Below are 10,324 nucleotides of genomic sequence, written 5' to 3' on the forward strand. Positions count from 1 at the left end.
AAATTAACTTTTGGTTTGGTGCATACGATGCAAAATAAATAAAATTGTTCAATAGATCTTTCATATTTACTAGTATGATTTATTACTTGAATTTCTTAGAAGGATAATAGATATGCGCACTTCAGCTTGAATTAAGTATTTTACTTTTTTCTTTATTTCTTTAATTGTACTTGTATTTTCACCAGTACACTATAAAAATGATTAATAAGTTTTCCTACTAACAATAGGATAATTATTATTTTGTGCCATTGTCAAAATGGTTCACTGTCTGACCCTTTGGCAAGTCAACCTCCTCCTCCTCAAATAATATCTTAGCAGGAGAATTTGAAGGCATTTTAGACAACTAAACTATAGAAGATGTGACCTGAATATTAATTAATTTTTAGATTAAAAGTTACTTAAAATTTTAATGCAAATGTAAAAGTCCAATACTTTTGTCCCAGAAGAATAGGAAATTTAGAAAGAAAAATTAAAAGTGATATAATATAACACCATTAGATTGAAAGTATATGCATGTTATTCACATCACTTACTGTAGTCAGTGTTTAGTTATCCTATTTAAAAAAATATTTGAAGCAATAAGAACATATAAATTTGTTTTACCTCAGAAATGAATGACCTACTATAGCAGGTCAAAGTTACATGATGGTGTAAAAAAAAAAACTACACCAACGGTGCACCAAACTTAAATTCTTTAAAAAAATGCATTTTTTTAATCCCGTTTTTGGGCAATCTTCTTTCTTATCAACTTTACCCTGCCCATTAGTCCAGATATTTACTAAATGAAATTTCATATTTGTATGGTTTCAGGCGGGGTAGGGGTAGGCCGGAGAAATATTGGAGAAGGGTGATTAGACGTGACATGGAGCAATTACAACTTACTGAGGACATGACCCTGGATAGGAAGGTTTGGAGAACGCAAATTAGGATAGAAGGCTAGTGCATGTGGGAGGGACGTAGTTAGTAAGTAGGAGAGCGTCAGGGTGGGGGGTATGAGGGTGAGGGGTGCCTTTGGTTCGTTAGCGTAGGATATTACTTTATGGGTGTCTTATTTCTGTTGTTTCCATCTTGTTTCATATTTTTATTATGAATTTGTTTATTACTCATTGTCTTGAGCCGGGGGTCTATTGGAAACAATCTTGCTACTTCTCCGAGGTAGTGGTATGGACTGCGTACATCTTACCCCTCCTATACCCCACTGTGTGGAAATACACTGAATTTTTTATTATTGTTGTATTATAACAAAACGAGATACCAAAATTTGAACAAATAGTTTATATTATAGAATTAGAAGAGAGTTATCTTATCCTTTACCCTAGTCTTGAAATGAATGAAAATTCTTCAAATGCATCGATGTAAACTTATTTCTACTGAGTATATATTATACATTAAAAGTGAAAGTCTTCAGACATATTATTGCACCCACCACATAACTAACTCTCATGGAAATTTTTGGAAAGTAATTGCCTCTCAGTTTTGTTCAATTTAACAATGATGATTTCTTGCTTGGAAATATTACGAAGATGTAAACAAGTAGTAAAACGAAAATATATAAATGAAGAGAGTTTTCTGGTACAGCTGTCCCTTTGGGACTGGGAAAGGATAAGGAGAGACACATTTTTTTTATTGTCAAAATAATTCGATTCATGTATTACAAAATCTTTCGATAAAATTTATCATAACTTTTATTGGTATGAGGATAAATTCAATACTTTAGCATACATGCATTTATGTGGTGAATGGTTGAAGACAAATTTTAATCTTGAAATTAGTTGAAGTTGATTTTATATATGTAAATATGATAGATTATAAGCTTTTTTCTTCATTTTATTTAAGTTTGCATTCAGTACTGTTTCATTGTATTTGATGCATTTTTTTTTAAATATAATTTTATTTTGTTGAATATATCAGAAGATTCTGTTCTTTACCTTTTGTTATGGTTAATTAATATCTCATTTGTTTGAGTCTTAAAATTCTGTATAACAAGCGAGTTCTTTACCTTATATTTGAGTTTTAAAATTGCAAGAGATTTTCATACAAGTATATTAGTAACTTAAAAATGACGATGGGAATAAGAGGGATGTACTTGCTTCTTCTTCTTCCATCTTCCATGTGCCAAATCCAATTATTTTTTCCTTCTTTAAATTCAAAAATCTCAATATAAATATAATATCCTTTTCAACGGCATCTTGCTATTTTCCCATTCTACCCTTCCTTGTCTGTCTTGTTAAATAATTGTCTCTTGTCTCCTCAAAATAATTCAAAAGGATAATAAATATATTGAACGCCACGCCTAGTTTGGAGTAATTGATAAAGTTGTAATCACGTGAGAGGTTATGAAAATCATAATTTTTTTAAGTTGAAGTTGAAATTGGAGTCGGAGTTGTGTTTGACCATGAATATAAGTTCAAATTGTTTTTAAAATTTTATGAGAGAAGTATGATCGAAAAAAGTGAAAACAAGTAAACACTTTTCCTAATACAATTTTGAAATTGTATTTGAAATTTTCATGGCCAAACACATCTTATTTTCATTTTTTCACTAAAGTGAAATAATTTTTCGAAAAAAAGAAAATAATTTTCATGGCCAAACAACTACTAAGTATTCAATCTCTTATAGAATATAGGAATATAGTTAGTGTTTGATCATAAATTTTTAAATATTTTTGATAAGTCATATTTGAGTGAAGTTTTTACACATCTCACTTGTAAAAAATAAATTTGGTCTAAATAATAATTTTTTCTAGTATTTGAAATTTAAATTACTTGTCAAAATATTTAATCAAATAATAATAAGTCGTGTGATCAAACAATATTTGTCAAGTTCTTTTTTACTATGATATAAAATTGTGTAGAATAAGGCATGGGTTGTTCATATCTACGGCGTTTAAACTCTTTAAAAATATCATTGAGTGCATATTAAATTCTTTAAAAATAATATATATTTAGAGATTTCGATATGAATATAGCAATATATTTAAAAAGTCAGACTCTTTAAAAATATCATGGAGCAACTTAAGTTCATATAGCAAACAATTTGATGCATCGGACTGTTTTTTTTTTTCTTTAATAAAATATTCTTTTTCACACACACTCCTTCCTCTTTTATTTTTCTTTGCAGATCAAGAACCAGAGAGCAACATATAAATAAAAAGTATATTACCACTAACTAAAGTCTCCTAATTGCTTAACATCTATCTCTATCTTTCATTATCTTTCTCCTTATTCTATTCACTCTTCACCTTATTTATCTCTCTTTGTTTTTTTTTTTTCTTCTCTCATAACCTCAATTGATCTACCAACTAAACCAACTGATCTACTACTTGTGAACTGTTTGTTTTTGAATTTTTAAGGTAACCAGCAGGAATATCTGAGGTTTCTTGTTTGTGGGGTTCATTTTTTCTTGTTGTAGATTTGTTTTTAGTTTGTGGGTCAGTGAGTTTTCTTGGTATTTGTCATAAAGTTTTGAGCTTTTTTGCTTTGTAATGGTTTTGCACCAAATGTTTGGTGAATTCTTGAAGCTATAGGGAGAGTGTTTGGGGGTCTGTGAAATGGGATCTGCTAATGGATTCTACTCTGGAGAAGAGTTCAATTTGGAAGCTAAATGGTTAATTGATCCAAAGCTTCTCTTTGTTGGTCCAAAGATTGGAGAAGGTGCTCATGCTAAGGTGTATGAGGGAAAGTAAGTTTACTTTCTCTTTATTATTTGATCTGTAAGAGCTAGACTTCACTTGTGGGATCGCACTGGATATGTTATTGTTGTTGTACTGATTTGTAAGACCTGTTTGTTTATTTGAATTTTGTACTAATACTGCTTGATTCCGATTGTCATTGTATTGCATTACTGTTTGATTTAGTTCAGCTAGTTCAATGGTTTAATTTTAGGAAATTGTTTGAAGAATTAACCTAAATAGCTGATGCCTAACCGCTTGAACTAAAAATTTCCATTAGATATATAATATGTCGTGTATAATCAACATATAATTTATGTAAACCGTTAATTCGACCGGCTAGTTGTGAAAAAAAAAAACTCCAAAAGTGTTTTGCTACAAGATGTTGTCTTTAATTCTGAAGTGAGGTTGATTTTGAAGTATGGGCTTGTTTGTGAAATTAATAAAGCTTAAGTTTCCGGCCTGATGCAGTGTTGTGCTCATTTGGTTATCTTTTTTGGTTGGGTTCTTCTCAGGTACAGAAACCAGAATGTAGCTATAAAGATTGTGCATAAAGGGGAGACGCCTGAGGAGATCGCCAAGAGGGAAGCTCGTTTTGGAAGGGAGGTTGCAATGTTATCCAGAGTTCAGCACAAGAACTTAGTGAAGGTTGCTTTTTAAAGTCCCAAAGTTGTTTTTGGATATGATCTATTTGATGAGCTGTTAAGACAGCTGAAATGGTTATTGGTTTTGATTTTATTTTTCATTTACAGTTCATAGGAGCTTGCAAGGAGCCTGTCATGGTCATTGTAACTGAACTCCTTCTCGGTGGGACACTGAGGAAATACTTGCTAAGCGTGAGGCCAAGGTGCTTGGATACTGGTGTTGCTATTAGATTTGCCCTTGATATTGCTCGTGCAATGGAGTGCTTGCACTCTCATGGTATCATTCATCGTGACCTAAAACCTGGTAACTGATACATCTCTTTCTTGAGATTTTTTTTTATTTGTTTATAAATTCAGACTATTTGGACTGACAAAAGCGGTGCATGTTGAATTTTCTACACACACTCAAAAATTTGAACCATGTCTCAATCTGCTCAAATTAACAAATAAGTTGAGACATGATAGAGGTCCACATCCATTTTGACCTGGTCTGAAATCACCACAGATCTTCTAACCTCTATGTAGTCTTGATCTCTAGTAATGTGTTTCTTCGGTGAGTAGTCGTCGCGGAAAATGGAAGCACTTATATGTTTATTACTGCTTATTGCAGATGCAGTCTGTTAGCCTGCCCCTGTTGAGAATATATTTAAGAAAATAAAAAATGTGTTCTCTTGAGGTGTTAGTTGAGATGGTCACACACTTCAATAGCCCCTATATGGTAAAAGCATTAGGTCTAGTTCATATGGCATATGGTTCCAGATCAGTTATAAGCACTAAAAAATTTTCTTGCGACCACTGCTTCGTGTTGTGCCCTTCCTTTTGCTAACTGTTCTGCTTATTAAAAAAAGAAGATGTTTTTCAAGCCTCCATTGGTTTTGCTACTCACTGTTCCTTTTTTTTTTTTTGCTGTGGGTGAATAGAACATGATAAGGTAATAATTGATAGGAATCTGTCGATTCTCTCATTGGTGTCATTTATGGAGCTAGATTCTTGACAATATTACCTGTACACGGTTGGTAGGAGCAGCTGAATACCTAAGAAACTTTAACAGGAATAAATTCCCTGAAAGTGCTGCAGAAGAAGATGCTTACTCATCATCCTTTGTAATAAAGTGGTCGAGAAAATAGAAATTTTACTTCCTTTTATTTTCTTCTTCCATGGTTAGAAAATAATCTTTTTGAGCTCCTAAATAAAAAGTTAAGATCTTTTTAGTTTTTACTATAATTTTATCTCTCATGAGATGCATATCGTTTTTTAGATATAAGTTTTTTTTTGGAGAAGTAATGAGTTACGTTAAAAAGGATCAAGAAGATGCAAATTATAACGGTGAGTGATTATAGTTATTGTCTTCTTTGGCCTAGAGTGTGACTTATACTTGTCTAGCATTAGCAACAATTTTAAACTTAACGTCTTCTCTGCTAATCGGGGGTGTTAACAACATTTTGGATATTGCTATTCCTTAGAAAATCACGATGTCTTTAGTATCATTTTTATCTCTTATTAACCTCTCTTGATTGGGTTCTGTTTTCATTTTTTACTTCCAGAGAACTTGCTTTTGACGGCGGACCACAAAACTGTCAAACTTGCGGATTTTGGTTTGGCAAGAGAAGAATCATTGACAGAGATGATGACTGCTGAAACTGGAACTTATCGCTGGATGGCTCCAGAGGTTGATTCTTGAACCCCGGTGCTTGTTAATCTGTTTTCTGTTCCTTTTCTCTTCTTGCTATTCAACCGACTTATTACTCTCCTTTTGGTGGCAGCTCTACAGCACGGTCACTCTAAGACATGGCGAGAAGAAGCATTATAATCACAAAGTAGATGCCTATAGTTTTGCAATTGTCCTGTGGGAACTCATACATAACAAATTACCATTTGAGGGCATGTCTAATTTGCAGGCTGCTTATGCAGCTGCTTTTAAGGTAAATATCCTCTCTCCCTGTTGGTCTTTGTCATGTAGTTATCTCAATAATTCTTCTGTTGAGATCATCATTATGATTTTCCTGAACTAAAAGGATGAGAGAGGTTATGATATGATACATTTAGTTGGTTCACATCACACTGCCTCCTTCACATAGGACACATCAAAGACTAAATTGGACCACTGGGACACTTGTAAAACTTTGGCTGAATGGCCTTTAATTTACTAAGGTTTGTCCCACAATTGAAGACTTATTAAAAAGAGTTGTTTTTGTCTGGAAGTACCTAACTTTTGACTGAAGAACACGAATACGTGGATAATTACCATGCAAAAACATGGGACCCGGGGATTTGATCTAGTGTTAAGAGCGTAGCGCATGATGTGTGGACGAAAGCCTCTATTTAAGTGGAAAGTGGTAGAGGGACGGTCTATCATCCACCGATTTCTAACCGTGCACCACCAGAAAAAAAAAAAAAACGAACTTGGGGCCCAGGCTTGGTTCTTTAACAATTAATAATATAGATGCTTGTGTCTTTTGCAGAATGTGAGACCAAGTGCAGATGATCTTCCAGAGGATTTGGCTGTAATTGTAACTTCGTGTTGGAAAGAGGATCCAAACACTCGTCCCAACTTCACTCAGATAATACAGATGCTTCTGCAGTTTCTCTCATCAGTTTCTCCACCGGAACCAGTAATACCAGCTCGGATTTTCACTTCAGAGAATCACATCTTACCACCAGAGTCTCCAGGTACCAGTTCCTTAATGGCCAAGCGCGGCGACTCGGTTGAGACCCCTAAAACACCAATGGAGAATGAGCCAAGAGGATTCTTCTTCTGTTTTAACCAATGCTACTAATCCCCAAGGGAAAAGTTTGTTAATTACCTAGAAAATACTCCCAAGTTCAGCTATCTTTTAGTAAGCTCACAACAAAATGTTTTAGTCACTAGATAACACTTAGCTTTTGGTCTTTCTTCCTCTGCCCAACACAAGGAAAAAGATAGCAACTCTTTTTGAGTTTTATCTGCTACAACAGTAAACCAGCCATGCAATTGAAAGGTGAAGTTGCTGCAGGAAGAGACATGATCTAAACTCGTTTAACGCGCGCGCAGGGACGTGTTCTGACTTAATTGTGAGGAGGAGTTACTGGATGCTGGAGTTGGGTTGCTGTGATGTATATTATAGTTGTAAAAATAAGGTCCATCCAAAGACCTGTACTCCAAATCTTTTCTTAAAACCTCAATTGACTCTCTTGACATTTTGGCGCATTACTATACGAATTGCTTAATGCAACTGGTTCCGCGGAGGAACTTGCTAACACTTTCCCTTAGACAAAAACAAAATGATGGTCCGGAGGACCTTACCTCCACCACCCGAAGATAGGTGAAGCATAGGAAGGCAGTAATTTGAAGAAATTCTAATGAACATAAGATTTCCACTGCTCATCTAATAACAAAAATGAATTTTTTGAAGAGCTTAAAGGATACAAGTATTAATTTTAACAAAAATACATTACTAGCAAAAAAAAAGGGTGTAGGATGGATGAATATTTAAAGGAAAGGGATAATAATAGAGGTTGGCAAGAACTAATTAGGTGTAGGATGTACATTTGGTCCACCCTTGAAATTTACTAAATAGGAACAAAATTTAGGAGGACCCAAGCAATCATTTTGAACATTAAAGGAACGTGACTGTCGGTGTTACAAAAAACGAAAATTAAAATTAAAAAAGACAAAAAGCGCCGTTGCCGGGGATCGAACCCGGGTCACCCGCGTGACAGGCGGGAATACTCACCACTATACTACAACGACTTTGTTGGCAGTTATAGCATCGAGTAACCAAATCATTGTGTTTCTTTATTTTTCGGTTTGTGTCAAGGAATGAAGTGATCTCGAACAAGATAATATTATATTTTGATTTTCTGATCCTTCTATATATGAGCCTCATGCATCATAAAAAATTCTCAGTAACTTCATCCCTAATTTTATTACGCAATGTTTCTATACTTGTAGAACATCTGTCTTATATTTTTGAAGGTATATCAAAAGGCTGGTCTGCTTCTTCGATCTCTGTGATGATGCCTTCATTAGCACAATAGTTAAAGTCTTTTTTAATATATGTGTGTGTGTGTAATAGAGATATTTTTATCATAAAAAAATAATTTTCTGCTTCTGCTTATTTTGAGAAGTAGAAATTTGTTTTTCTTCCCCAAAGCAGAAAAACCGTTTCTACTTATTTTTAAAAACACTTTTGCAAGTTTACCAAACCTCATTCTTTTAAAAAAAATATTTTGTTCTCAAAATAAGTAGTTATTTATTTTGGAAAATAAGCAAAATATCAAACAAGGTATAATCTCTTGTTGCATATGCAGGATATGAACTAAAGTGTTAGTAATTGAGTTTGAGAGTTGAGTTAACCCAATATTATACCGCTCGTATTTTTCTCTCATTACATATGTGGAATTTTCGTTGTAAAATGGAATATAAGGGCGAGAACGGAGTCTCCATTAACTTGGACTAAAACTATCCACATATACTCTTACTCTTGATGCATCAACCTCAATAAGTGAAAGCTCTACCACTTATCCAATGCACATAATTAATAAAAATAATCTATTTTATATAATTAACTTAGCTATGTAATAAATAAATAAAAATATATAAAAGGGCCTAAACATTTGATTCCACATGTCAAACATAGGCAGGAAGAGGAGAGTTGTCATTCTACAACTCGTCTGCTCTGCAGTAAATCCTTCTATTAGATTTTATTATTGTATTATATCAATATCGAGACGAGGAAGTTTCTCAATAATTTTAAATTTATTACCATTTCCTTCGCTTCATTTTTTTTTTACATATATATTATGAATTTTAAATAAGAAGATAATTTTATTAATTTATCTTTTTTTAAAAAAAAATTTACAAATAAATATAAACACTCTAAAAAAAATTAATTATAATATATAAAAAAATTAAATTAATATTTTCTTGATTTAGTAAGGTGGACAATAAATATGATAATTATTTTTAGTGAGATGACCAACTAATATGAAACGAAGAAAGTAATATTTAAAATTAAAGAAAAGCTAAATTATTGAATGCTATTCCGTTTATTTTAAAATAATTAAATTATTAGGGTACTTTTAATATTTAAAATAATTGAATTATTCATTATTCAAGATGTATATTGGATTTTTTTTTTCAATTTTACCCTTTATTAATTAATTATATTTTCTAGGTTGAGTTTCAGAAGACTTAATTTTTTTGAAAGTTTCTTACATTAATGTGGCTTTGAATTTCATTGACTATGAACCTTTATATTTTTCCAATCTTTTCTCATTCATCTTCATATCAAATTTGAAAGAGATTTTATGAATTTTGAAGATCGGTGGAAATAGTTCATGATACTATCACGAATGAAGATTCGATGGAAATAATTCAATACACGATCATAAAAGATTCGATTGAAAAAGTTCAAGATACTATCCTTGAAGAGTTGATTGAAAAAGTTCATGACCTTATTGTTGGTAAAGACTGGGATGTGTTTGGTATGAAGGAAAATGTTTTCCTGGAAAACAAGTTGATTTTTTACTTGTTTTTTTATGTTTGTTTGGTGGATGAAAAATATTTTCTAATATTTGATTGGTGAATGAAAAAATATTTTTCAAAAAAATATATTTTAGTGTTTAGCTAGAGGGTAAAAATACATTTTAGAATCCTTTTTTAAAAAATAAATTAAAAAAATAAAGCTTTTTTGGGGAAGGGGGTGGTAGGCGGGTGGGGGGTGTCAGAATAGATAGTAGGGGTGGGGTAAGAAAAAGTTTTGAATTATTTTTGTTAAAATGGAATTTAAAGATTGACGGGGGGAGGGGGGGTTAGTAGGAGTTGGGGTCAGGGTAGGGGAGTGAGGGGGAAGAAAAAAATTAAATTTTTTTAAAAATAAATTAATTTTTTTGTTTTAGGTTGTTGGGAGGGGGGAGGGACGGGAGAGGGGCCTGGTAAGGGGGAGAGGGAGGGTAGGGGTGTATGGTAAGAGAAAAATTTGAATTTTTTAATAAAATGTAGATATTATTTTTGGAAGGGAGACTGGTA

The 10,324-nt window shown here is 32.8% G+C and overlaps 1 protein-coding gene and 1 non-coding gene across 2 annotated transcripts; one reads left to right on the forward strand and one right to left on the reverse strand.

The window, feature by feature from the left end:
• The first annotated feature begins 2,972 nt into the window (after positions 1-2,972).
• LOC107860687 (serine/threonine-protein kinase STY13) lies at positions 2,973-7,489 on the forward strand. Its single transcript, XM_016706137.2, has 6 exons — positions 2,973-3,681; positions 4,186-4,318; positions 4,423-4,618; positions 5,859-5,983; positions 6,078-6,236; positions 6,777-7,489. Exons 1-6 carry the CDS (start codon positions 3,551-3,553, stop codon positions 7,089-7,091), a joined length of 1,059 nt encoding a protein of 352 aa, XP_016561623.1. The 5' UTR covers positions 2,973-3,550; the 3' UTR covers positions 7,092-7,489.
• Positions 7,490-7,972: 483 nt separating this feature from the next.
• Positions 7,973-8,044, reverse strand: TRNAD-GUC. Its single transcript has one exon. It is a non-coding gene; the product is annotated as a tRNA-Asp (tRNA).
• Between the last annotated feature and the right edge of the window lie 2,280 nt (positions 8,045-10,324).

The sequence above is a fragment of the Capsicum annuum genome, chromosome 2, assembly GCF_002878395.1.
Source record: "Capsicum annuum cultivar UCD-10X-F1 chromosome 2, UCD10Xv1.1, whole genome shotgun sequence".
NCBI classification, from domain to species: Eukaryota; Viridiplantae; Streptophyta; class Magnoliopsida; order Solanales; family Solanaceae; genus Capsicum; species Capsicum annuum.